Raw genomic sequence first — 27328 nt, forward strand, 5'->3', positions numbered from 1 at the left:
GCCCAGGGCAGGGACGTAGGCCAGAGTCCACAGGCGTCCTAGGAGAGGTGGTCTTGGCCAGGCAGCGGACGGGGCGGGTCCGGCCAGCTGCCTTCCCCTTTGCCCTTCGACCCAGGAAGCGGCTCACAGCCAGCGGCCACTCAGGGCAGCCAAGAGCTCTGTCCTGGCCTCCGCGCCCGTCCGGCCTCCCTGGTCTCCCCGCCTCCAGGCCGGCCTCCACCCCCAGCGCAACTTCCCGCTCCGACGGCAGGGGAGGCGGGAGCGGGCGAGCGGCCTGAGAGTGGCGCAAGGACACTCTCGCACCGAGGGTCATTTGCTCTTTTTCCCCCGGGTGGCTAATTTATTTTCGAGCCCGGGGAGGGAGAGGCGGGGCAGCTAGGCTGCCGCGAGGGGCCGGGCGAGCCGGGGCGGGGGCGGGGCGCTGGGAGGGGCGGGGCGCGGGCCGGGAGGGAGGGCGCTGGGGGCGGGCGAGGGTAGGCGGGGTGGGGGTCCTGCCTGCGGGGGGAGCCTGGGCCGCCCCTTGTCCGGCCACCCCCACTGCCCAGTCCCGCTCCCGGCCGCGGCGGCCGCAGCAGCCGCAGCAGCAGCGGCCCCAGGATGGTGAGCGCCGCTGACCCCCAGCCCTGGCCCGTCGCCCCCGGCCCGCGCTCCCGCCCCGGTCCCTGGGCCGGACGCCCCCCCAGGCCGCGCACACTCACCTAGGACCCGGCCGGGATGCCGAGGTACGCATCGCAGGCCTGGGAGGGGGCAGGCGCGGGAGAGCGGGGGCCGGCCGGGGGTCAGGGGGTGGCGACTGTGCGGTCCGATGTCCAGAGCTTTGTCCGCGGGCGCGGGGCCGTGCGAGGCCCGGGGAGGGCGGGGGCTAAGGGGCAGGGGGTACAACTAGGCGGAGGTCGGAGGGCAAGGCCGGGAGAGACCCGAGAGGGTGCGTGGGAGTCCAGGGTCATTTCCCCGGAGGAAGGGGGCGACCAGCTATGAGATCGCCCCTCAGCCGCCGATGGGCACCCCCTCCACCGCCCAGTCTGGAGCCGAGGAGGTGGTGTTAGCGAGCGGCGGACTCTGGGGAGTCTGCGGGCTTGGGGAGAGGGAGCCATGATTTGCGGGTTCGGGTCCCAGAAGGATCCGGCGGCCTGAGCCCGAGGGCCGGCCCGCAGGCCCCTCCCACTCCGTCAGGTCTTTGTCCAGCGGCCCCTGTGTGTGCGGGAGGGGGTGGGGTCTGGGTTACTGGCCTGGAGATTCCCCAGCATCGTGACGGGGCAGTGACAGGAGACTGAGGCCATTTCGGTCCCTGCGCCCCTAACGCACACGCCCTTCGTTTCTCCTCAGCCCGGGACAGCAGTCCCAGCCCAGAGTTGGGGTGTTGCACAAAGCTGCGCTTACTTTCACCCGTGGGCCATTAGTTACCCGGAGCCCCTCGGAGTTCCCGGCTCTTGCGCGAGCCCCTTAAACTTCCCCACTCCTAAAGCCTTCTGGTCTATGCAGAGATTCCCACTTCCAGACCCTTGGTAGAGGGTCCCCTGTAGACTGTTGGGCACACAGTAAGAGCTTAATAGATGTTGGCTTCCTCCCGGACCTCTCTGGTCCAGTGGTTCCTGCTGGTTGAGGGCCTGTGAGCATTCAGCGCCGAGGAGAGCGAAAGCAGCCTGGAGCCTGCGCCCCGCTGCGGCCGGGAGTGCAGGGGTGGGTGGGCGGGTGGGTGGGCTGTTAAAGGAACGGTCACTAAATCAGGATTAGGCCGTGGGGCTGTCAGGCTGCCGGCCCTGTCTCCATGGATACCTAATTTGGAGGAGAATAGAGGACGGAAGAATGTTTGTGTTGTCCGCACGGGCAGTAGAGGCTGAGCGGGCTCTTGCTTTCAGCCCAGTAGCTAGGAGTTGGGGATCTGCTCCCCTCCCAACTTTAGGGTTACAGTCTAGGAGCTTTTCGGTTCCCGGGGTTTGACCCTTCCCCTGGAGCCATCCAGTATTTGGAGTGGGCCAGGAGATGCTGCAGTCCAAAGACCTCTGACTGCACGGGATAGTTTTGGACCCTGCCAGAATCCCATCCGAAACCCCTAAGCGCCCTTCCGGAACCTCCCGTCCCCCCACCCACCCCCAGCACCCTTAGGCAGGGTGTGACCGCCCTTCTCTGAGTTTTAGTCCGGCCCCCAGCGACAGCCGTAACGGGGTGCAATGGGGGTACAGATCTGCAATGCTCCAGGATCCGAGAGCGGGTTTTTCGACCACCCTGAGCTGTGTGCAGGGGGGCGGGGCGGGACTTTCTCCAGTCGCCCAAAGAAAGGGGAGGGTCTTGCTTGGATGGCCCGGGAAGGCGGTGTGACAGGCCTCGTAAATCGCCCTTACCCACATTTAGCACCATTTCATTTATTCCTACTTGATTCCATTGGTGCCCGGAGCATCCAGAAGCGACCTTCACGCCCTTGCTGTACTATCTGCTGAGGGAAGGCCTTTTGGGCCAACGCGAATTTAGCTGAAAGTCAGGATTGGAGTTGTTCCTTCTCAATGTCCCTAGGAGTAGGAGAGGGACCAGGAATGCGGTGGGCCTCCAAGGGCCTGCATATTTTTTGGCTCTGGGGAAGACAGTGGCCAGAAGGAGGGTCACTGAGTCAGACAATTCCAGATCAAGGCAGGGAAGGGGAAGGCAGGAGAGAGGAACCCAGGCCCCAGCGTGGTGTTCCAGAGTCCGTTCCTGCCTCCCTTCTGGTCATCCATGGCTACAGCTTTTTATGAACCCAGAGTCCCTCCCCTCCCCTGCCTGGCCGCAGCTTTATTGCTGAATCCCGGGCTCTCCACGCAATTTCACGCCTCTCTGCCTTTGCTCCTGCTGTTCCTTCAGCCAAATGCCTTCTCCATTGTCCCAGTCTTGCCACAACCTCCTCATTCTTCAAGGCCCAGCTAGGATGCCACAGATCCCCCTGGGTAGCCTCCCCAGAGTCCCCAGTTTTGTCACTTGCCCCTCCCTCCCTCCATGGTCTCTCAGCGATTGCACCTGTATCTCTTTTTCATTGTGGCTGGGTCCAAATGAGGCTCTGCCTCCAGAAGGCCAGCCTACATACACCCACACCCGCCTCACGGTGTACTTTGTACCGTTTGGGTACCCATAAATGTTGGTAGGGTGAGGAAAAGGAGCTTGGTGAAGAAGACTTTGACCGGGTGGTCCGCAAAACATGGAATCCAGTCCCATTGGACAGGAGCTCTGCCCTCCTGGGTGGTGGAGCCCCCTGAGTTGCTCAGCCCCTCCTTTCTTTCTCCCCTCCTCCTTGAGGATCCTCCCCACCCTCCAAGTCCAGGGAGGACTTTGCTCCTTTCCTTCCCCACAGACCAGCATCCCCCCCCATTATCATCCTGTTAAACAGAGAGGCCAGTCAGGACCCATATGGATCACATTAACAATTGCTTATTATCTGGCCTGAGACACCCCCAACTCCCCACCACTAGTTCCTACTGCTGCAGCTCTGGGTCCCGAGGAGCCTTGCCTCCTCCCCTCCCCCACCACTGGTCATGAAGGAGGTCAGGGGACAGGTTGGTTGGTTACCCTCTCTTCCCCTAACCCCTCTAGCAGAATTTTGCCTCTTCTTGCTTTGGCATTTAATGACTTCTTCGTCACCTTATTTAATGAAAACCATGCTCCACAGGAGGCTGGCTCAGGAAGGTCCCAGGGCTACATACTGGAAGGTGACCAAGGCCTGGCAAACCTGTGGTCTGTTGCCTTGATGGCTCCTGGCACCAGTGGGCAGAAGTCAGAGAGGAAAGGGTGAGCCACTGTCCCCTGCAGTCTTAGTCCTGGTTGACCCTGCTGCCTCCTGGGAACTAGAGGGTTAGTAAGGTAGAGTGATTCTTCAAGCTGTGAATTCCAAGGTTTTCCCTGCATGAAGGAAAGAGAGCCACTGTAAAATTGGGTGTGAGGACTCACCCCTGTAATCCCAGCACTAAACAGGCTGAGGCGGGATTACCCCATGTTGAAAGCTCGTCTGGGGCAGGGGCTCACACACTGAGTTATATACCAGCCTGGGCCACAGAGGGAGACCTTGCCTCAAATCCAGCCACTGTCACCAACAGTAAAAAGGGTCGGGTGTAGCTCAGTGCTACAGCATACATATGGTGACCCCACCACACCCAGAAGTAAAATTAGAAATCTGTGTTTCCTGGAGTCATGGCAGAGTCAGCGTGAGTTGCAGAGTGGGCGAGGAGGGCTTATGTTTAAGTACACATAACTGGAGTCTAATGTGAGGGTTGGACGTTAGCTCAGTAGTCGTGGATTTGGCTAGAGTGTACAAGGTCCTGGGTTGGATTCTCTCTTTTTTTTTTCTCTTCAAGATACGGTTTCTCTGTGTAGCTTGGCTGTCTTGGAACTCTCTCAGTAGACCAGGTTAGCCTCGAACTCAGAGATCTGCCTGCCTCTGCCTCTTGAGTGTTAAGATTAAAGGCATGAGCCGCCACCAACCATGGCTGGGCTTTGGTTTGGATTCTGAGCCACTAGGGCGAAACAACAAACTGTGGGTTTTGACTTACAGAGCCCGCAGAAACGAAAGTGTCCCCAGAAAAGTGCACTGTCACAGGCTGACACCATAATACTCTGCACTCTCCTTTAAGGGCTATTGAGCCCCTGAAGCCCATAAGGAGTATTTCCAGAAGCCCTGGCCCAGTCCCTCTGAGGTTCTGAGGACAGCCAAGGTCTTCTGACCCTGCTGAGTGCTCATCCCACAGCAGGGGGACCGTATGAGCTGCAGGGTGTCGCTGGCAGGGTGTCGCTGGCATGAGCTGCCTGCCAAGCACACTGGCAGCTGCTGACACAGCTTTCACACTGCCCAGGTCAAGGTTGGGCTGCTCCCCCTTCCGATGTGTGGCTTGGAAGCGCTAAGCTCCGCTTGGGAAGTGAGCTGAGGAAGGTGCTGAGCATCTCGGGAGAAGTGAAGGAGCGGGGATCAAGGGTCTGGTGTTCTTGAATGTCCCAGTCTGTAGGGCTGTGATTGCTGTGAAGGGAACATTCCCCTGGCTTGCCACGCCAAGAAAACACTGCAGTGGTGCAGTCGGTGCTTTGCTGCCTTCCGTAGACAGCTTTAGAATTCACCTGTTAGCTGGAGGTGGGCAGGAGGTCACAGTGAAGAGTTGAGCCTGCACTCACCCTGCTTCATCCCGTTACTTATTGCAGTACTGTAGCTTGAAGTCGGAGGGAGGTGGGGGGCTTTCCCACGCTAGGTGGGCCCTCCATCCTGGGTTCTATCTCCACACCACTGAGCCTAGTTTATATCATGTAGTCCTGGACTCCCAGGCAGCATCAGGATAAAGAACAGGGCTCAGGATTCATGCAAGCAGGAGAGCCTGCCTTCCTCTGTCCCATTCAGTGCCTGGCACACCTAGACCAGTGACAAGATGAGTCATTGACACAAGAAAGACACCACCGTTCACTGTTTGACCCCTGGGTGGATCCCTACCTCCTGTGGTGACCCAGCAACACACGGCTGGCTTGTCCTGTGTGCGGATCTCAGTCGTGCTCCCAAGAGCATTGTCTGTGCTCCCCGAGATTTCTCTTACATCAACTAGGTTTTCATACTTGGAGCCAGAGTTAATCTCTCTCAAAACCCCTTTCACACTTATTGATTGATTGATTGATTGTGCGTATGTGTCTCTGCACATGTGCGGAAGTCAGGAGACAGCTCGAGGAATTGGTTCTCTTCCCAAGGGTGGAACTTGAATTGTGAGGCTTGGCAGTAAGCACCCTTACCCACTGAACCATCTTGCCAATCCCTGGGCAGGGGGGTGCCAGCTCCAGTGTTGCCTACCACAGGCCTCTAACATGAACAGTGGTTGCTATGTGGTTGGAGGTCATGCTCAAGGTGGCCATTCATCCAATGCCCACCCATTGTTTTTATGTGGTGTCACGTTCAAGGAACTTACAAGATGCTAGGGACCAGCAAAGAGACAAAGACAGGCTTTGGTCCCAACATGTCCGAGTAGATAGAACCTCTGAGGATGTGGCCACTCAGGACTGTACAGGGCGGTTTGGGGAGAGTCTGGGAGGAAGACCAACTGCTATTACAGGAATCCTGGGAAGGGGCTTGTCCTTGGGAATGAGCAGGCAACTGGGACAAGGGTCACTTAGCGCTTGTCTTCCTGAAGCTCAGAGTCCGTTTTGACCCTTGGATGCTCAAGAGTCTGGGGAGGTGTTCCCTGAGGTCATGGGTGGGGGGAAACCTAGTGGTTACTGTGCACTTCCCAACTACCCTCCCCTCCCCACATGCTATGACTCCATCCCCACCTGGAAGATGTCTGTTGGGGACAGACAAGCTTTCTAGGGACCCCTGAGCACTAGGAGAAATAGCCTCTTCTGCCTTGCTCCACTGAGATACAGCAGCAGTTCATAGATGGCTTTGCTTCTCGCAATTACCAGAAGCTAGGGGGTTTTCCATGAGATTTGAACATCTCGTGGTTAAGAAATTCAAGTGCACTGGGCCTCTGGCAAGGATCCTTGTACTGGTCATCGCATGGCGGAAGGGCACACGGGCATTTGGCTGAGACAGAGAGAGCTTGCTAAGGTTAACTGTCCATTCCGCTAATGCTATTTGGATCCAACGTCTTACTACGTAGCCCTGGCTGTCTTGAACTCACAGAGATCTGTCCGCCTCTGCCTTATAAATGCTGGGATTAAAGGTGTCAGCCTCTAGCTTAGACCCCTCTCCTTTTGTGGGAAGTAGGGCTGGGCCTTGATCCTGGGACCTAATACTTGGCAGATGGGCACTACTGCTGATTTATGTCTTGGCCGGACAGGACAGGAATCCGTTTGTGAGGGCAGAGGCTTCATGGTTCAACCACTCCTTTAAGGGATGGGATATCTGTCTTGTTTCTTTGTCTTTGTCTATGCCTCTCAAAATTTTTTTAAAATTAATTTTGCTTACTTTAAAGACAGGGTCTTACTGTGTAGCCTAGGCTGACCTCGGATTTCCAGCAATTCTACCTTAGTTTCCCGAGTGAAATATGGGCCATCAGATCCAGCTTCACCCTGAGTTTTATAACAAGGAGCCTCAGACTTAAAGCTCTAGGCCCTTTCTCCTTTGCAGGCAGACTATGTCCTGTGGGGATGGTCTCTTGTATTCCTACTGTCCCACCCTCTTCAGGCCTGAGGTTTAGGTCCCCAGTCCCCCCCTGAGAAACATGGGGCTGGGTTGCTGGGGCTGAGGGAGTCTAGAGTTCAGCTTGGGACCCATTAGGCATCAAGCAGGCACCCACCCATGTGAGAACTACAGGAGAGCTTCCCAGAGGATGGGATAGCTCCAGTTGGATGTGGAGTGTCCCTGTGGGTGGGGAGCACGGTATCTCCAGGTTTCTAGAACCTTCCCTCAGTTTGCCTTCCCTGAGGCCAGAAGCCTTTCGTGGAACTTTTGCTGTTTGCCAAGGGGTGATAAATGTCGGTCGCTTTCTCTTGAGTGTGACAGTGACTCAAACCACTATCCGGAGTTAACATGGAGGACAGAGGTCCTCAGGGCTGGACACAAGAGTGACTTTACAGGGCGTTGAGCTCTGGGCTAGGCTGGATGGGAGGAGGTTTTAGGGAACCCTACAAATGGTGAGGGAGGCCAATTAGTATGGAGGAATCAAGAGATATTCCTATCTTTTTAACTGTTAAATGAATGATATCCCTTTGTCCTCCTCCCCCTTTCCAGCCTGATGACTTAGACAAGGGAAATCTATATCCTTGATATCCTTATCTGTTACAAGGGAAGACCATCCTTGTATTCTTATGAAAACCAGGCATATTGAAGTGTGTAGTCGTGTGCTGAGAACCCACCCGAGCGAGCAGAGGGGTGTCCGTGGCTGCTCAGTCTTTGCTTAGTGTCCTCCCCCAGTTTCTCCTGCTCTCTCTGTTCCGGTGGCCCTGCAGCTGTGAAAGCCATCTCCTTGAGGACAGCCCTTCCCACTCAACACCCAGGTGGACCGGCCTGGCTGCATAGCTGAGTGAGTGAGCTCAGCACCCCAGGGCTGAGGAGAGGCTGGGAGGGCTGCCTGCCCGGAGATTTGGAGGTGGGCTGCCTGGGCCTGTTTTCTCACCTTTGGTCAGGCAGGCACTTTGAGGGTGTGTCTCTCGTCTCTCATCCAGCACCATATGCAGGAATGGGGGCACGTTTGGGGCCAGGGCAAAAGGATCAACCAGACTTTAAGCCTTTTGGAGGCCTCCCACCCCAACTCAAGGCGACTTGCTCCTAGGTCTGGTTGAGTGGAGGGGAAGTACCGAGCTTCGAAGGAGACTCTGGGCTCCTGGCCTGAGTCTTGTGTTCCAGGACCTCTGAGAAGTTTGTGGATTAGGAGGACAGTTTTCAGGCGCTACTCTTCCTCTGTAGACAAACACAACCTTATTTGTACAATGAAAAGTATTTTTTTGAGAACAGGTCGCAGACTTCCCAGTTATGCATAGGGCCTATGGCTTAAATCTGGCCAAGTACCCTAACAGTTTCTTCTCTCCCTGCCCACCCAACAACCAAGCCCCAAAGACCCCAGATCAACCTAGCAGCAGGTGACAGTTTCCCTCCTTAGTGTCCGTCTTCCCCACAGGTCCCGGACAGCCCTCCAAACAGGCCTGTATGGCTCTCTGTGCGGGAAGGGGGAGGAACTGAACCCCAAGGGGCAGTTGATCTGAGGTGGGTCAGCACAGGGTTCGACTACAGGTCCTTGAGTATTCAGAGGAAAACCCAAAGCATCTCTCCCAAGAGCAGTTGCAGGGATAGGCTCAGTGCAGGCTGTGAGTGTTTTCTCTGGAATGCTTCTGCTGGGTGGTTGTTTGAACCTGAGGATGTAGAGCCTGCAGCTCCAGAAGGCCGCTGTCCTGAAACAGGAATTGTTATAAAGCAATATGGACCAGCCCACAGCCCTAAGGCCTTGGTTCCCCTCATACACATTGTCTGTATCTGGGGGTATCTGGAGAGTTGATGGGGGATGAAGTGTGGGCATGGGAGAAATTGGCAAGGGGTGCTTGGACATGGATCTTGGTCTAGCGAGATTCATGCACAAGGGTGTTGACCAGGGAGGGGAGCTTGGTTTAATGATTGACAGCCATTTTCAGTCAATAAGCATCTAAATGGTTGGTGGGACAGTGGAGCAGGGAGCGGGGGATGGCCTCAGAGTCAAAGTGGAACAACAGGTTGGAAGTCCCTCAGTGCAGACTGGAGGAAGGTGTTCAGGGCAGAGGGGCTGGACAGACAGAAGCCTGGCAGAGGAAACACAGACGAAGGGTAGACTGCGGTGACTGCAGGGGTGAGATGACAAGCCAGAGGCTGGTCAGAAGAAGAAGGGATTGACCTCCTAACTGGAGCCACTTTAAGAGAATGATTCTGCCTGTTCCTTGTCTGGGCTGGCTTTCGTACTCTGTGCTGGGAGGGGGAGGGACCTCTCCGGTAGTCAGACAGAAGGGCTGGAGAGCAGAGGCTGAGGGCTCAGTGTGGCACCAGCTAGAGGGGACAGTTTTAGAGAATGACAGTTTTAGGTGCCTTATGATACGGGCTGCGGCTCCTGGGTGACTCTGGAGGGAGAGGGTGGAACGTTTTCCTGGGCGGTGTGGTATCCAAGGCCTCGGGACACCCTGGCAGGCCCTATAGATTCTCACCTGGACCCTTGGCTCTTCAGAGTTGGTGAAAAAGTGGAGGGCTAGACCTGGGCAGTGGATTCTCATTGAGGACCGGAAACAAGCAGAGAATCTTGCTAGGGCAGTTTCACAGTGACAGAGGAGGCATCATGAGGGCCCTGGGGTTCCATGTGGACAGAGGAGACGCTGGTGAAAAATGTCCCGGGATGTAGACTGGAGGGGCCAGGGGCTGGCTGGGATAGCCTGTGAAGCCCTATGTTTTCAGGGGCTGTCCAGGCCCACAGATGGGTGAGACCTGACTGTGCTCTCCCAGGGCTAGCACACAGCTCCTAAGTTGGCCCTTTCTCCAGAGTGGCCCTTCAGATCTGCTGGGTTTTGGTTTTCTAGTTTTTGTTTTGTTTGCTTGTTTGTTTTCCGGCTGGGAAAACTCTTTTTTTTCCTAGGGCTCTCCCAGGCTGGAGCATGGAACAGATGCTAGAGTAGCTGATTCAAATCTGCCCCTGCTCCTGCCCCTGCCCCAGCCCCTGCTGCTGCCTGGTCAGCCCTAGCTCCCACCAGCACGTTTTGAAAGAGCCTGAAGCCCTCAGTCACACAGCCCTCCCTACCAGTTCACGCTGGAGGAGAGATCGGAGATCCAGACTTGTCATTCATCTCATAGGCCAATGCCACGGCCTGTGCTCACTCTGAACAGATAGGCCATGGACAGGAAGGAGGTCGGCGATCCCTCTCCCACAGCCGGGCCACAGTTGTTGTCTGGGCTTGCTGGAATGGCCTGAGAGATCCCCAGCTGTGGTCACTCTTCTGGTCGGCCTCCCTCGGGTCCATCATGGGTCTAAACTGTACTAGGTCAGGACTCCGAGCCAGCGGGTAACGATAGGGAGGTGCAGAGAGAGGCCCGTCCTGCTGTAGAATGGGCGTACACCGCATCCTTCCTACGGTGGCTCCGGAAGAGTATGCAATGACTTCTGCCGGTTCCATCCGTCCTTGGGATTTCTGGATGGGGTGAGTGTGTGTGTGTGTGTGTGTGTGTGTGTGTGTGTGTGTGTGTGTGTGTGTGTGTGTGTGTGTGGGTGTATGTGTGTGTTCCATTTAGCATTTGGGAAGCACACTGGGCTATCCTCAGCCTTTCCTGCAACTTCCTTGGGACCCAGGTGGGCTGGGCCATGCAGCCCTCCAAGCCGTTCCCAGCCCCAGGACTCACTTTTTTTTTTTAAATCCAGGAAACACATTGGGCCATTCCTTTATTCCATCTCCAGCAGGCAAGAGGTGCATGCGCACACAGGTCAGCTCGGGTGAGCCCCCTCTGAGGTCCCTGGCTGATCACCTGGGGTCTGAAATTGTGATGGCCACTTAAAAGAGCATTTGGTTCTCTTACCAGATGACTTTTCTTACTCAAACACAGGCATGAGGTATAATAATTTGTGCTTTCTTTAGGGGAGAGCCGGGGGTGCGAATGGTTCTCTTTCCTCGGCTTACGCAGGGAGATAGTGTATGGAAGGATACAGCCAAGTGTTTCTGGATATTGCCCTGTCCTGAGGGTAAGATGGGGTAGTGGAAGGACAGGCCTTAGGGCCTTCCTCAGCAGGGACAGCATCTGGAGATGGTCCTGGGAGAGCCGGGTGGAGCAGCTGGGAAAGGGGGTGGGAGAAACAGGGCTTCTGGGCTGGAAGTCAGGCGGGTGGTACCAGAGGAAAGACTTCAAGTGGATGAGGGTTGCTGGGACCTAGCTGAGGTACCCGCAAAGGCAGCCAGATCACGGGAGGCACTGGCAGGTCCCTGAGCCCTTGTGTCCAGCTTTAGGCTCCTCATGACGGCTGAGAGTGGTGGGTAGGGGCCCTGGGAGTCATCCAAGCCTCCCCGGGTTGTGGCCGGGCTGTTTGATCAGCGAGTGTGTAAATTGGGATTTTATGGGTTTCTTATTCACTGCTGGGTCTGAGGCCCCCAAATTTCTCTGAGCCCCAGAATGTGAAGCTTCTTCCTGGGAGGGAGGAGGGGGAGGGAGAGGGGGGAGTTAGCTCCCCAAAGGCCCCACCCTCCTGCTGCGTCTCTTCCCCAGGCCCCAGGCTTTGTCAGTGGAGGGTTGAGCGGTTCAAATGTGCTAATACACTCCCTGGGGGCTGTTGGACAGTGGGACTTATTCGTCAGTGCTCTGATTGGCCAGAGACCACGGGGGTGGGGGTTTGCGAAAGCAGCTGTGCGTGAGCGGGTGTGTGTGTGGGAGCGTGTGTGTGCATGTGTGTGTCTGTTTGAGGGAGGGGGTTGGGGGAATGTCCACCCTGCTCAGACCACTGGACAGAGACAAAGGATCTTCAGCTAGCCTGGAACAAGGATTAGGCTCAGAACAAGCAGTTTCCTTACCTGGTCCGGCTGATGAGGGAGCCCACCTGTCTTACCTTTCCATCTCTACCCGGTCAGGGTTTGTGAGTGGGCGTGTGGGCGCGTGACCACGTTGAGTGGTGGGCCTGGGTTGCATCGGTTGGAATAATCCAGCTGAGATTATCTCCCCCTAGGATTTGCCATTGTCTCTCCCCACCCCCTCACTCCCTTTGCAGAGATCCACTTCAGACCAGGCCAGACATCAAGGCTGGGCATGGACTGTCCAGGCCTCAGGGGACACAGCTGTGACCCCCGGACTGTGTTGTCATTTGACAGAGCTTTCTCCGCGGTTACATTTCTCCCCCTCTGCCGACCCCCATCTGTCCTTGGGATTGGATGAGGATGAAGATGGTGGGCGGGGTGGGGGAGGGGCACGTAGGAGCCGATGGGGGAGGGAAGACCAGGCAGCCCGAGGCCCAGATGACAAACTGCCCTCTCCTACCTTGTGTCCTGCTCTTCGGCCTGCCCCTCCTCTCTCAGGGCGAACCAGACTGGCTGGGCTGGGGGAGGGGGGCTACCCCAGTGAGGCTGAGGCCATCTCAGGGAAGCTGGAGTCCAGAGTGACTGGCTGTAAAGCCACCAGGGAAGCCGAAGGGACAGCCCAAATTCTGAGGCCCTCCAGAGTGGCTCCCACAAAGCAGGCTACAGAGCGGAGCCCTGGTGGCCATGAGAGGAGCCCCATCTAGAACTTTCCATGGTCCCATGCTTTATGGAGTCACCACACATGGCCGTTGTGTGCTTGAAATGTAGCCAGTGCTGTTCCAGGACTACATTTTTGTTTTATTAAGTTTTAATGGGTTTAAATGTAAATAGTACCCCATGGCTGGTGGCTGGTGGCTGCTTTTGGGATAGTGTGGGGTTAGAAGCTGTGGGACTTCACATGAAGTGCTGGGAGCCGACGGCATCTCTGCCCCACTGTGGCTGTAGCTAAGCATGACCCTTCCTGTCCCATCATGCTCCTTCTGCAGTCTGTCAAGTTGCCTCACCTGGAAATGTTGTCTATGTTCCCTGTAGCTGTAGACCGCCTGAGAGTAGGGGGCTGAGCTGTCCTCTGCTGACTCTGGCCTGGGTCAGACAGCCACAGTAGGAAAGGGACCTTACATGTAAGAGACCATGGGCACTTCTGTGGGGCTGCCAGTCTGAGAAGGCTTCCTGAAGGAGGAGATGAGGTGGACTGGAGCAGAGCGGCGCGGCAGCCAGGGAATGGGTGGGTGGCTGGGCTCCGGAGCCTAGTCCTGGCGTCTTGACTGGCGACTTTGATCCTGAGCAAGGGATAGGACTGGAAGCATGGGTTGAGTCTTGCTTGATGTCTGAGCTTGGAAGAGCCCCTGCCTCCTTCCCGTTTCTTCTGCTGTAGGGTAGGAGATCAGTACCTCCTTATTGCTGTTCCCCGAGAGGAAAGACTGATGCTAACTGAAGTCTTTGCAAACCCTCCAGTCCAGGAAAAGTGGAAGGTTTGCTCCTGGCCTGGCCTCAGGAGGACAACAGATGGTCACAGCTTGGCTGTGACCCTGACTGAGGACACAGACAGGGATTTCTCTGCTGCCCCCTCCCCCAGCTCGTGTGTGCGCACACATGGCCCAGATGGGGGCCACTTGGCCGGCTTTGCTCAGGCTGACCTCCTGCCGTTTGGCATTTGACATATGAGGAGGCCAGGGGCAGTACCCCCCACACCCTCGCCCCAGAGAGGAGCCAGGCTGACGGGGAGGCCTCACAACCTCCAGGAAGCAGGGTCCCAAGGGCCCTGATCTCTTTGCCATGTGTCCCTGGCCTTTGATGGGAATTCCGTTGCCCCCTTTGTCTTCTGTCAGAGGACTGTGGGAGGGGAGCTGAAGGAAGGCAAGAAAGGAGGGCGGCGAGGTGGGTCCTGGGGAACTGGGATGGGTGCCTTTGGGCCCCAGTCCAGTTGGTGCTGAGTGCTTTCTTCTGGTGTTCTCAGGGACGAAGTCCCCTCTCCATCTATTTGCTGGCTTCTCTTGCCATCCTACCTTCTTAGTGAGACCCCATTTCCTTATATGCAGACAGAAGCAATTTTGAGCCTCTTTGCGTGCCCACGCAGCCATCCACCCACCCACCTCTCCATCACCCATCCATCTACCCACCCACTCTCATCCCCCCCACCCCACCCATCCACCTATCTATCCACTTACCCACCCTCCATTTACCCACCCACCTCCATCTACTCACCCACTCCTCCATCCACCCACCCACTCACCCTACCCACCCACTCATCCACCCACCCCCCATTCTAAACCCTATTAAAAAGGACTGTGTGTCGGGCACCGTCTTAGCTGCTCGGGATGAACATGGAAGGACACTGGCTCTCGTGGGGCTTCTGAGTGGTTCCATGGGGGAGAGAACAGCCTATAGGTAAAGAGCTGACAAGAGCGTCAGGAGGAGGGGCCAGCGGTGAAGTGAAGCAGAGCCATGAGGGTGAGATTGGGTGACCCAGGGTGGGAGCACCCACTGTGACAGGGATAACAGCTGAGGTGGAGGATCAGATCCACCCGCCCATCCCTACGGAGACAGACCTAGCAGGACTGCTCAGCCATGAGGATTTCAGCTTCTAATCTGAGACTTATGGGTAAAGGACTCGTGAGATAGCTCAGTCATGCACTCATGAGAGTTCTATTCGCCACGGGGGGGGGGGGAAGCCAGGCACAGCAGTGCAGGGAGTAATCCCAGCGCCAGGAGGCAGAAATGTATGGATTCCTGGAGCTCAGTGGCTAGCCTAGCCAAATCAGTGAGTTGTAGGTTCTGCAAGAGATATTGCTGTCCCAAAAAGTAAGGTGGGAGGCAACTGAGGAAAACCTTCAACATCGACCTCTAGCCCCCACACACACATGCATGCTCACTTGCACGCACATGTGCACACACGCACGTGTTCACTTGCACACACATGCTCACTTGCACACACATGCACTTGCATGCACATGCAATGTGTGCATGCTTACACACATGCATGCTCACTTGCACGCACATGTGCATACACACGCACACAAGATCACTTACACACACATGGGTAAAGAAGTAAAAAAGCTTTTGAATGGATGAACGGCAACACATCAGACATTTCAGAGCACCTCTGTGATTAGTAGGGAGCAGAGAGGACAATGAAGTAATTGGGGTGAGTGAGAGGTGTTCCTGAGGTGCTGAGAATTGCTTCCACTCTGTACACAGTTCTAACAGCTAACGTGTGAAGAAGTGGATGGTGAGAGGCGCCGTCTGCCTGGACAATCAGGAGGGAGGAAGCTGCTCTCTCCTGCTGTGGAGAAGGTGGAGGGTGTGTGGAGGGTGGGGTGGTAGGTAGCCAGAAGCTTGATCTAGGGCCGTGCTTTTGGTATTGGTGTCTGGAGACAAGGTTCCATGAAAGCTGCCTTCAAACTCATTACTTAGCTAAGGGTGACTTTGAACTCCTGACTCCCCTCTCTCCCCCTTCCAAGTGCTCAGATGGCCTGGACATGTGCTATGATGCTCAGGGTCAAGTTTGAGACTTGGTTCATTATGACGGTTAACTGTTGGACTGCGGTCTGCGTGTGCCAGCCATGGCGGAGCTCAGTTAAGAAACTAAGGCTGCAGAACTCTGCCTGAGTAGCACCCACATACACAAGGGGTGCTCGAATTGTTGAGCCTGGCTGTGATCATCCAAAGACCTGAATGGAGAGAGGAGCCCGGTCTGTGAGCCTGAGGATGGCTATGGGCATGGAGTGCAGCTAGAGAGGCAGAGAAGAGATAAGGGCCTAGAAAGCGGGCTGGTTTAGTGTCCAGTCACCACAGTCAGTGGAGTGAGATGTGTGGAGGCAGGTGAGTGGAGCGTTGGGCCCAAACACGGAGATGAAGTGAGACAAGAGGGATCGGAAATAATAACTTAGGCGACTCTCAAGCTGATGGTGTCGGGAAGGTTTTTAAAAAGCAGACAGAGGATGTAGTCAGATTATTCCAGGCTTTGCCCCCTGCAGTGGGAAAAATCACAGCATATTGTGGGCTGATGAGGACACAGCAGAGAGTGGAGAAGGGGATATTGGCCCTGCGGGAAGTGGGGGCGGGCTGGGAAAATGGGATCAGGGTCCTGGAGGAAGACCACACACCGCGATCTGTCCATCCACCTCTGTTCTTGGGGCCAAGAAGTCTTTATCCAGCCTCCCCAAGGAGGTAAGGGGTTAGCAAAAGAGGGCCAGGGAGGGATGCATGAGGGAAACGGGGCTCTCCGTGGACTCTGATGATTTAGTGAGCAGAGAGCACACAGCAGCCGTGAGACGCCCCACAAGCCAAAAGCCCGGCTCTGGTTCTGAGTGATCAGGGCTGATGTCTCTGGATCTCTTCTGGGAGGAAGAGCGGCTTGCATTCTTATGTCAGACTGGCGTCCCTCAGCAGAGAGACCCGTGTCGTTCACAGACAATCAACAGAGGATAATCTTGGGTGGAGGCAAATGGAGAATCAGTCCGATGAGGAGCTTTGTGGACCGACCACCTCCACGCCTCTGCTCCCGCCTGTCAGACCTGTGCTTGTTTCTCGTACCCCTCTGCCTCACCCTCTCTGCAGCCCCATGATCTTTACTCTGGCTCCGAGCTACAAGTGAATTTAGGGCAGCTGGGGAGGGCATCGCATCTCCTGCTCCCTCAGAGCACCGCTCCTCAGTGGGCTCATGCATCTTGCCGCGGTGGGCGCAGATAGAACTTGCTGGTACTGGGGGAAGAGGTCCCAGGGCTGGTCACACCTCCGTGGCGGTGTTCTAGCCCCTGAAGATGTCTACTTACGTTTGTGGAGTGGGAGTAGTGGAGGGGACTGGTGTGGATGCTGTTGGTGGCTCAGCAAACTTCTTCCTTCTTTTGTCATCTCGGGCCTGGGTTCTGTGTCGAGGCTCCCCTCTTTGCACACCCATCCTGGGGGATGTGCACAGCCTCAGAGCCTCAGATAGCCTTGGCTGTGTCTGAACTTCCAGAATAAATCTTTTCTGCCTCCCTCCTTCTCCCCTTCCTTTGCTTTCAAACAAACAAAAATACCAACCAGGAAGGTCTCATTAAGAACATATACTACGCTTCCAGTGGACCTAAGTTCAGTTCCTAGCATCTATGTTGTGTGGCCTGTAATTCTAGTTCCAGGGGATATCCTGCCCTCTTCTGGCATCTGCTGGTACTTGCGTGAATGTGCACATAACCGTACAAAAACACATCACACACACACACACACACACACACACACACAGAAACAGAAACAGGCACATACACACACACAGACACACACAGACATGTACACAGACACACACACACACAGAGAAAACCACACAGACACACAGACACAGACACACACACAGACAATCACACACACAGACATAGACACAGACAGACACACACAGAGACACCAGACACACACACAGACACACACAGACACACACAGACACACACACAGACATGCACACAGACACACACCCACACACAATCACTCACACACAGAGACAGATACACACAGAGACACCACACACACACACACACACACACACACACACACACACACACACACACACCCCTTATCAAGGAGCTGGAGAGAAAGGTCACAGTTAAGGGTGGTACTCTTGCATAGGACCCGGGTGTCATCCCTCCCACGAACATGGCAGCTTACAACCATTTGTAACTCTAGTCCCAAGGGACCCAACACCCTCTTCTAGCCTCTTGGGCACCAGGCATCTAGTTGGTGCACAGGCCTACATGTAGGCAAAGCACCCATACATACCACAAACAAATTGACTGTTAATCCCACTGACGCCAAAATTATCAACAGTTGTCAGAATAATAGTGATTTAAAAAGAAAAAAAATCTTTTTTTCCTTGTTGTTTTTTGTTTGTTTTTCTTTGTAGACCAGGCTGTCCTTGAACTCACTGAGGTCTACCTGCCTCTGTGAGTGAGTGCCGGGATTAAAGGCAGGCACCATTGCCTGGCCCTGAAGCTTCACTTTTAATTTGACTGTTTTGAGGCGTTCATTCTAAGGTTTAAGTCAGGCTTGCTCTGCATACCGCTTCACATGGTCGTTTGTGGAGAACGCTGAGTTTTCAAATGCTCTCTTAGCCGCAGTCAGCAGCGGCGTGCACTGCCCAACCTTTGCACTGCACCGCCTAACTCTAATGCATTTTGGCTGATACAGCCCTGTTCCTCTCCCTCCTGGGCCTCCTCCCTTCCTTCCTGACCACACTCAGTGGATCAAGGCTGTGAACTTGGGCCACATTCTGACCCCATCCTACCTGTCACTGGCTACCTTGTGACGATTGATGCCCCGAGAGCGCACCAAAATGTCGAAAGGGAGAAGACTATGTTTAGTCAATATGGCCACGGTCACTTTCCCGGTAACGACTTCTAATTCCTAGACATGCGTTGAGCTCCATCCATACTAGGCCCTGTACCAGGCCCGCAGTGCGCCCCCAAGCAGGAGGATCCTGCCATGCTGGGGTCTGTTCTCTGTCCTGGAACTGGGGCAAGAGTTTACTGTGTGGTAATTGTAAGGACTGGGGTAAGTGTCCAGTCCTCCCCGTCTCCCCGTTACCGGCTCTCTTTTTCAATAGCTGGGGGGTTGGCATGAGGGGCAGGGTCCAGAGGAGTGAGGTCTGTTCAGGATCTGCCAAGGGCTGTGGAACGCCCCCCCACCCCCCATGAGTTGTAAGCAGTAGACAAAAGCTCATGACAAAAGGCCTGTGGGAGCCTTGGTGAATAGATTAACGAGATCTCCATGCAGAGGCCCCACAATGGGATTCTCCTCTCAGCCCTTTTGTTCCAGGGCAAGATAATGGAGCTGGAGGAGGCTTGCCCAGAAGGGGGTATCAGCCCTCCTCCTCCACGGTTGAGTGGTGTCCAGATGCCCCTTCTCTACCGTGCCCCCCTTTCCCACCCGCCTGCCTCCAGCAGTGGGTAATGGAATCTGGAATCCTAGAATTTCTGAGATCTTAGGGGCTCGTGGGAATAGAGAGGGGTGCTGGCCCAGTGGTGCTCTTTGTCCCTATCCCACCCTGTCCAGATTGCATAACTCGATTTTTTAAGAAGTCCTGTAGGATTTCAGTGAAATGTTTGGCTCTTCCCATGGAGCCAATAGTTCTTGACAAAGACTGTAAAGTTAGGACAGTGGCAGTGTGGAGTTTGCTGGGGCTTAGGAGTGGAGTATCAAACCTCAATCCCCGCCTGGCACACAGAGATGGGTGGGGCACCTTTGGCAGCAAGACAGCGGGAAGGCAGTGCAGGACCATGGAAGTTGTGGATGTTGGTGCACCGGGGACCACAGGGGAAAAAAATCACTGTTGTGCAATCTTGGACTTCCTTACAATGAGAAGTGGGGCTGTAGGAGAAACTTTATTCTATTCAGTAATTCTGTAACCACTGATTGCTCTGTTGTACTCTGGGCAAACCAGGCAGGGAACACTATACACACACACACACACACACACACACACACACACACACACACACACACACACACACACACACACACACCACCCCCCCTTGTATGGAGAGAGGGTGCTGAGGGTGCTTTCTCCAGAGTCCCAGCTACCAGCCAGTAGGGCAGACCACAAAATAAAAAAGGAACTGTTTTCCAGCCCTGGGCCACCTGCAGTTGTGGGACAGCATATCCACAGAGAAAGGAACAGCCTTTTCAGGGCTGTTTGGCCAGGGGAATACAAATTTCTCCATGAAATCTGAAGAGCAAACCCACAGCACTGGGAGATAGCTATGTCTACAGGAACATATCGAAGCCATTTCCCTAGGCCAGGGACAGATGAGCTGGTACCATAGCATTGTGACAATCTCAGGCCGAAGGACAAAGGGCTTGGAGACAGGTTTTTCAGGGAGATGTCAAGAACCACAGTTTTGACTCCTGTCTGTTGGGGACCAGCTTTGTGATCTTGGAGATGTAGAACTCCTCCTGTACCTCTGCCTCATGTGGGTGAAGCACAGAGCAGGGGTCTATGAGGTGGCATGAGGGCCATCCTGTCCTGTCAGAGCGGGAAGTCTTCTAGCCAGCCCCTTGCTCCCCTCCCCCACCCCCACCCACCCAGGTCAAGGGACCTGTTCAGCACCCAGCCAAAAGGCACTACTTGGGATGTGTAGCTTGTACTGAATTTCACAGGTCATTTTAAATCCCTAATCCCTCTGCCTGCTGTATATTATGCCCATGTATATTATGCTGTATATGTATAGAACCCAGAGAAACAGGTTCTGTAAGGTTGGATAGTCTGCTCAGGGTCCCCTGTAAGGGTCTGAATCTGGCTCTAACACATGCTTCGGACTCTAAGCTTCTGTCTTTCCCAAGCCCTGTGTCTTCCCTCAGCCCCGGCTCCGCTGACCTAGGGACTACAGGATAGAGGATGAGTTGGAAGGGATGCAGGAGGGCTGGTGGTTGTGTGGAAGTGTTAAGGGCTGGCAGGGGGCAGAGAGTTACAGATCTCCACCCACACTGAAGTATGGATGAAGTGTGGCCTGTGTGGACGGACCTGGGTCCACTCTTCGGTGTGTTGTGTGCACTCGCAGGTGCTCTTGCTAGACCCGGGCACTTCTGAGTGCACGTGGACTTAACGTTGCACATACTCCTGCCTTCTGGTGTGTCTCCAGACTCCTCTGGCTACCATTTTCAACTTGAGCACTGGTGCTGGAGCCCGGCCTCCCTCCCTCCCTCCCTCCCTCCCTCCCTGTTTTATTCGACCCAGTCCTTAAGTGCTAGGATTCAGGTCAGATCTTTGTCCTTCCCCAGGCTGGGCTTGAGGGGAATGGAACATTCTAGAACTCGGCTTAGCAGAAGTTGCTGGAAGAACAGCTCCTGCCAACCTAAAGGCCACGTAGCAGATCGTGGTCACCACACGTAGACAGCGATCCTCCAAAGACGGGCTTCAGAGCCGGGCTGGCAGTTAGTGGGGACCCAGGGTCAGGGGAAGTCATCTTGGAGATGTGAAGAGTTTACTCAGAATCGGGAAAGGAGCTGGTACACAGCAGTTTGATGGGGTTGGACCGGATCCTGTGCTTGATCAGGATGGGGATCTTCTGAGGTGGGTGGACATCAGGCTTTGGTCACAAGATGTGTATGGATGGGGATAAAAGTGAAAGCAGGAGCAGTGGCTTCGTCCTTCTTTTTTCCTGGCTGAAGTGGAGAGGATGTGACCTGAAGTGTATGAGGAGGAGACCAGCCAGTGAATGAGTAGTGTAGGTGCCATGTCGAGCAGGGTCTCCTCTAAAGAGGGCTGGTTTCTGCAGAAGAAACTGAGAATCAGGCTGGGAGAACAGGTCAAAGTGGAAATGGGCCCCCGGGGTCCAGAGTCTGATGAGCGATTCCCAGTGCTGCCTGGTGGAGGATTTAGGTGAGCATTGCTGGAGCCAAGGCTTGACTGACAGAAGAGACACCACCCTAACGACAAGGTAGTTGGAAGCTTGTGGGGATGAGCCCAGGCCTGGGTCTTTATTATGCCCTATTTCTCCTGCAGGGAGACATGGTCCTCAAGGTCACATGTCTTTGCTTTGAGCCACAACTCAGGTAACCATAACTGGGGGCGGAGCCTGGGCTTGATGTAGTGACACATTTGCATTGATGTAACTGATGCTACTTCCTGTGACCCTGTCACTGGATCACTTGTCACCTGATGTCCCGGGAAACTGCTCCTTTGACACCAGGGGATGGCTCTCATCTTTGAAAACCCCTCAGCGAGAGCTGAGAGCCTGAAAACACGTCCTTCATGTCACGTGTCTGGCTGTTGGCACCTTCCAGAACTTACCTTCCTTCTAAGTGCCAGCGCCTTCGCTAATGCCTTCTATGTGGACCATCAGGTCTTTGGCTACACGGTTGATATAGAAGAAGGGGAACACGTGGCAGGTTTCACTTTCTGAGACTGTCTTCTGCCCTTAGTCACGGCACAGCCACATCGCTGTGTGTGGCCACTGCCAGTATGGCTGGGTGTGCAGAACCAGAGAAAACACTTCAAGCCTGCACTCATGCACCCTGTCACGATTCCAGAAACCACATCTCTTGGTCCTCTCTATAGGATCCCAGTGGTTAGTTCTGTAGGCGCCCACTATACAGGAGCCCATCTAGCTCTGTAGGTTGTGATGTCTCCAGCAGGTGGCAGTAGAGTGTCCTAAGGGAGCCAGCCCTGGTTTGCTTTGCTCGGGCTGAGCAAGTGCAAGGAATGGGGGCATATACAGCTGCATCTGACTACCCCTGCTATTCTCGATGTGCAGTTCCCACCATCCGGGATGCACTGCTCCATGTAACCCTTTAAGGTGTGCTATAAAGACATCAGTTCTTTGGTGAGTCCTTAGCCAGGAGTGTCATGCTCTCAAGAGCCCCAGGGCTGGAGGCTTGTACCTCTGTTTTCTTACTTCACAAAGGATGTTGCTTTCTGAACTTCTCGGTGGCTGAACTATTTGATACTTTTTGACCTAATTCCATGCCTAGTGGAACAAGTAGAATTTTTTTCTTTTTCTTTTTCTTTTTTCTTTTTTTCGGAGCTGGGGACCGAACCCAGGGCCTTGCGCTTGCTAGGCAAGCTAAATCACCAGCCCCTGGAATAAGTAGAATTTACTCTATACTGTTTTGCCAAGAAGCTAGAGATAAAGCTTGGTAGTGTTTACTTGGCACATAGGAGGCTGTGGGTTCAATCCCCAGGGCAGCAAAATATGCGCACACCAATACAGTTTTGTTGGAAGCTTGGACCTGAGAAGTAATCACTGTAAAACCGTCCGGGTATGCCATGGATTCACGTAGTCTTTGGAATTTTGTCCTTGGGTTAGGTTGGTGCTATTTCTCGGGCCCTGGATCTCACTGGCTCGGAACAAACTGGGGTTCACTTTAACTGCTCCGGTGATAGAACCCAGGTCCCCGAGCATGAGAGTGGCAGGTACTTACTTTACCAGCCCTCTGACGCAACCGACATGACCCGCGTGCTCCGTACCATCTCACCTACCTGTCTATCCCAAATAAAGTTTATTTTGGATGGAGCAGGTAGCAGTACCTGCCCAGATGCCACCATCTTTACAAACAGCATTCGATTGGGTTCTAGTTTCTTTAGGCCAGTGGTTCTCAACCTTCCTAATGCTACAAACCTAAATATAGTTGACTCTAATTTTGCTACCGTTATGAATAATGTAAATATTTGGGGGGGGTCGTGACCTGCAGGTTGAGAATGCTGCTTTAGGCAAAGGCCGGAAGAAATCAAACGGCAAGGAAACCAGTGTTGCTGGGCTAGCCACTGCGGTTTCCAGGGTCGATGGGCATGATCACAACTCCAGGGCCCATAGTGGACTTTGGATCTCAGGGAGCGCCAAGGTGAAGAGTAGGAATTTCAACCTGTTGGACCTCCTTCCTATCCAGCAGTTCTGGACAGGCTACACTAATCTTTACAAACCTTAACACCCTGCAGTTGGCTGGCACATAGTGAACTCACAGCAAGTATCTGTCATGGGCGAGCCTCAAATGCTTGGCTCTGGCCCTCCCCTCCATCAGATCTGTGGAGGGGCATAGCTAATGTGGTCAGGATAAGTTGCCGGGAGAGAAGGTTGACCGTGGTATTTCGCGTTCCTCTTGGTGTAAAGCAAACTATTTCTAAAAAACAAGTCCTAGGTCCAGCGGGTGGGAGGGTGGCCGGTCATCGGCTAATCAACCTGTCAGTGGGTCTCTAGAGCCATTGCCAGGAGCTGACCAGCAGCTGCTCTTCTTGCCTGCAGCTCTGTTGAAGATGCACTGGACACCGGAACACGCCCAGCCCCTCAACCAGTGGCCAGAGCAGCACCTGGATGTCTCCTCCACCACCCCGTCACCGGCCCACAAGTTGGAGCTGCCTCCAGGGAGTCGCCAGCGCTGCCACTACGCTTGGGCACACGACGACATTTCCGCCCTCACAGCCTCCAACCTCCTCAAGAGATACGCGGAGAAGTACTCTGGGGTCCTGGACTCTCCCTACGAGCGCCCTGGCCTGGGCAGCTACGGTGACGCCGCCTTCCTCAACGGTGCCAAAGCGGACCCGGAGCCCTGGCCCGGACCGGAGCCACCTTACCCTCTAGCCTCACTCCACGAAGGCCTCCCGGGAGCCAAGCCGGCCGGCGCAGGTGGCTCCGCGGGCCTCGGCGGCTCCCCGGTGGTAGCAGGGAACCTAACTGAGCCTCTCTACACGGGCAACGCATGCGGGGGCCCGTCGGCGGCCACCGAGTACGTGGCGGGCTACGGAGGCGGGTACCTGGCGTCCGGCTACTGCGCGCAGACAAGCGCAGCGCTCGCTCCGCCGCCCCCGGCCGCGCTCCTGCAGCCAGCACCGCCACCCGGCTACGGGCCCTCCGCGCCACTCTACAACTACCCGGCGGCGGGCTATGCGGCGCAGCCCGGCTACGGGGCGCTCCCGCCGCCCGCCGCGCCGCCCGCGCCCTACTTGCCCTCCGGGCTAGCGGCGCCCCACGCCCTGCCCGCGCCCGCGCCACCCCCAGCCCGCGCCCTACGGCTTCCCCAGGGGCCGCCGAGGGCGTGTCGCTGAAGCGCAAGGCGGTGGACGAGGGCGCGGAGGCCCGCTACCGCAAGTACGCGTACGAGCCTGCCAAGGCCCCCGCGGCCGATGGTGCCGCCTATCCCGCCGCGGACGACGCCGAGTGTCGGGGCAACGGGTTCCGCGCGAAGCCACCCGGGACGACAGAGGATGGGACGGGCAAGTACGGCGGGGGCGGCTCTCTCAAGGTGCTGGGCTCCCCCGCCTACGCCCCGCAGCTGGAGCCCTTTGACAAGTTTGCGGAGCGGGTCCCAGCCGCGCACGGAGGATTCGCGGAGCCGTCCGGGGAGCCCGCCAAGGGCGTGGACCCGGGGACGCTGGAGCTGGTGAGCAGCAAGATGGTGGACTGCGGGCCCCCGGTGCAGTGGGCAGACGTGGCGGGCCAGGGCGCGCTCAAGGCGGCGCTGGAGGAGGAGCTGCTGTGGCCCTTGCTGAGGCCGCCCGCCTGTCCCGGCAGCGCGCGCCCGCCGCGGACCGTGCTGTTCTTCGGGCCCCGCGGCTGCGGCAAGGCGCTGCTGGGGCGCTGCCTCGCCACCCGGCTGGGTGCCACTCTGCTGCGCCTGCGCGGAGCCAGCCTGGCGGCCTCTGGTGCCGTCGAGGGCGCGCGCCTCCTGCAGGCGGCCTTTGCGGCTGCGCGCTGCCGCCGCCCGCGGTGCTGCTCATCAGCGAGCTGGACGCGCTGCTGCCAGCGCGGGACGACGGCGCGTCGCTGCGGGCGCCTCTGCTGACCTGCCTGGACGGTGGCTGCGGCGCGCGCGCCGACGGCGTGCTGGTGGTGGGTACCACCTCGCGGCCGGCGGCCCTGGACGAGGCCACCCGGCGGCGATTCGCGCTGCGCTTCTACGTGGCGCTGCCGGACGGCGCGGCGCGCGGGCAGATCCTGCAGAGGGCGCTGGCTCAGCAGGGCTGTGCTCTGAGTGAGCGGGAGCTGGCCGCCCTGGTGCAGGGCACCCAGGGCTTCTCTGGGGGCGAGCTGGGGCAGTTGTGCCAGCAGGCAGCAGCCGAGGCGGGCCTCTCCGGACTGCAGAGGCCCCTCTCCTACAAAGAAGTGGAGGCTGCTCTAGCCAAGGTGGGCCCTCGGGCTCCTCCCAAGGAGCTGGACTCATTAGTTGAGTGGGACAAAATGTATGGCTCCGGACACTGAGGGTGGCAGAGGAGGCCAACTCTGCCTTGGGTGGGATGTCTTTGGCCAAAGGAGTGATGAATGTGGGGCGGGAGAGGGAGGGCTCTCCCGGTGGATTTTTTTTTTTTAAATGGGAAGGAAAATGCTTCTGCCAGGCAGATCGATGCCATAAGCACCGGTGTACTCAGGTTTTTCCTATTTATTGTGGACGGGAAGTTCGCCATCTCTGCCCGGCAGACCCGGCACATCCGACATGAGTTGGCATCAGGGCCTAAGGAACTCCTGCTCTCTCTCCTTAACCTCTGTCTCTTGTCTTCTGGGCCACACCCTCCTTTCCCATTCTTCTTTCTCAGTATTGGCTTCCTTTTCTCCTCAGGGTTTTGTCACTGACCCCTCCCCATGCCGTCCCCGTTCCTTTTCAGCTCCTCCTTCCGGTCCCTATCTATCACCCTCTGTGCTTCTGTCTCTGTCGTCCAGTGTCTCCCGGACCCTGTGCTTTAACCCACCCTCCCTCATTGTTTTCATTCACACTGCAGCAACTCTTGGCGGAAGTTCTTCTGGCCTGGAGGCTGAGAAAGGTGGAGCAGGGAGCCCCAAGTCTCCTCTGTATCCTACCCACCTGAAATCTTGGGGTCTTAGGGATGGGACAAGGATAAAAACCACCCAAAGAAGGCTTTTGTTTTGCCTTTTGGTTTGTTCAATTTTTTTTTTTTGAGGGGAAGTCCCAGAAATGTAGGTTGCTAAATATTTTAGGCCTCTTATTTTTGTAAGATGTGTAGGATTTGCTGTTTTTCGTTTTATTTTGACAACTCAGGAAGAAACTGACCTCAGAAAGAATGTTAGAGTTTGGCTGCTCTTCTGTTGCCCTCAACCCCGTCCCTTGGGGAGCAGATTCTCCCAGACCAGAGAGATTTGAGGCTAATGAGGAAGACCAGACATGAGCAAGCTCCAAACTGCTGTTCCAGGGATAGAAACAGAATGTATCTAAGGGCTTCCTCCCCAGGACCAACTTGCAAGCAAGAGGTGAGGATGGGTCACAGGCCCCAGAGGAAGGGGCTTGCTGCTTTCTTGCCATTCTCTTCCTTGGGCCCCAGTCCTCAGCTTCCGGTGGTCTGCGAACCTTCCAGAGAGTTGGGGTACTCTTGTCCATTTCCTGCCTTAGAGGTGACCCAGGCAGAAGGTTCTCAGGCCATCTGACTGAAAGTAGGTTCTGTCAGAGACGCTCAATAAAAAGCTAAGAGGATTTCCTCAGGCATGAACATGGTCTGGCCACAAGTCTGGCTGGGCACAATATTGACTACTAGGAGCCAGGCCACCTGTGACAAGGCAGAGCAGTGCCCTGGAAAGGGTTCTGTGTCTCTGTACGGGGATGTCTACTTGTCCCCATGGAGTGCTGGGTCTAGCTAGACCTGGAGGGCCTGGAGGGAACTGGGTTGTTTTCCTGTGATGCTGGTCCAGAGCCCTTCTCTGCAAACCACATCCCTCCTGCTCCTGCTCCTCAGGCCATTTCACAATCTTTGGTGCAAGAAGGGACCCCCTCCCCCCATCTTTGTCCCACCTTAGCGTCCCCCCTCCCCCGCTTGCCCCTACAGCTCCTAGATCCCTTCACTTTCTGGATACTGAGGATGCTGTGGGAGACCTGGCGGGCGGGGGACAGGGTGCTGAGGGCAGGTGTGAGCCGAGGAGGAGGGTGAACAGGAGATCTGCTGTGTCCCCTTCATGTTCGTTCTCTCCAAGCCGCTCTCTGGAGCCAGCCAACC

At 55.9% G+C, this 27328-nt stretch overlaps 1 protein-coding gene across 1 annotated transcript; it reads left to right on the forward strand.

The window, feature by feature from the left end:
- The first annotated feature begins 569 nt into the window (after nt 1-569).
- On the forward strand, nt 570-27126 carry Fignl2 (fidgetin like 2). The gene is given in 5 exon segments (XM_032885101.1): nt 570-722; nt 10794-10855; nt 23637-24392; nt 24395-25084; nt 25087-27126. Coding segments are annotated over 5 exon segments (2019 nt in total). The 5' UTR covers nt 570-714; the 3' UTR covers nt 25590-27126.
- The last annotated feature ends 202 nt before the right edge of the window (nt 27127-27328 follow it).

Source organism: Rattus rattus, chromosome 1 (assembly GCF_011064425.1).
Source record: "Rattus rattus isolate New Zealand chromosome 1, Rrattus_CSIRO_v1, whole genome shotgun sequence".
NCBI classification, from domain to species: Eukaryota; Metazoa; Chordata; class Mammalia; order Rodentia; family Muridae; genus Rattus; species Rattus rattus.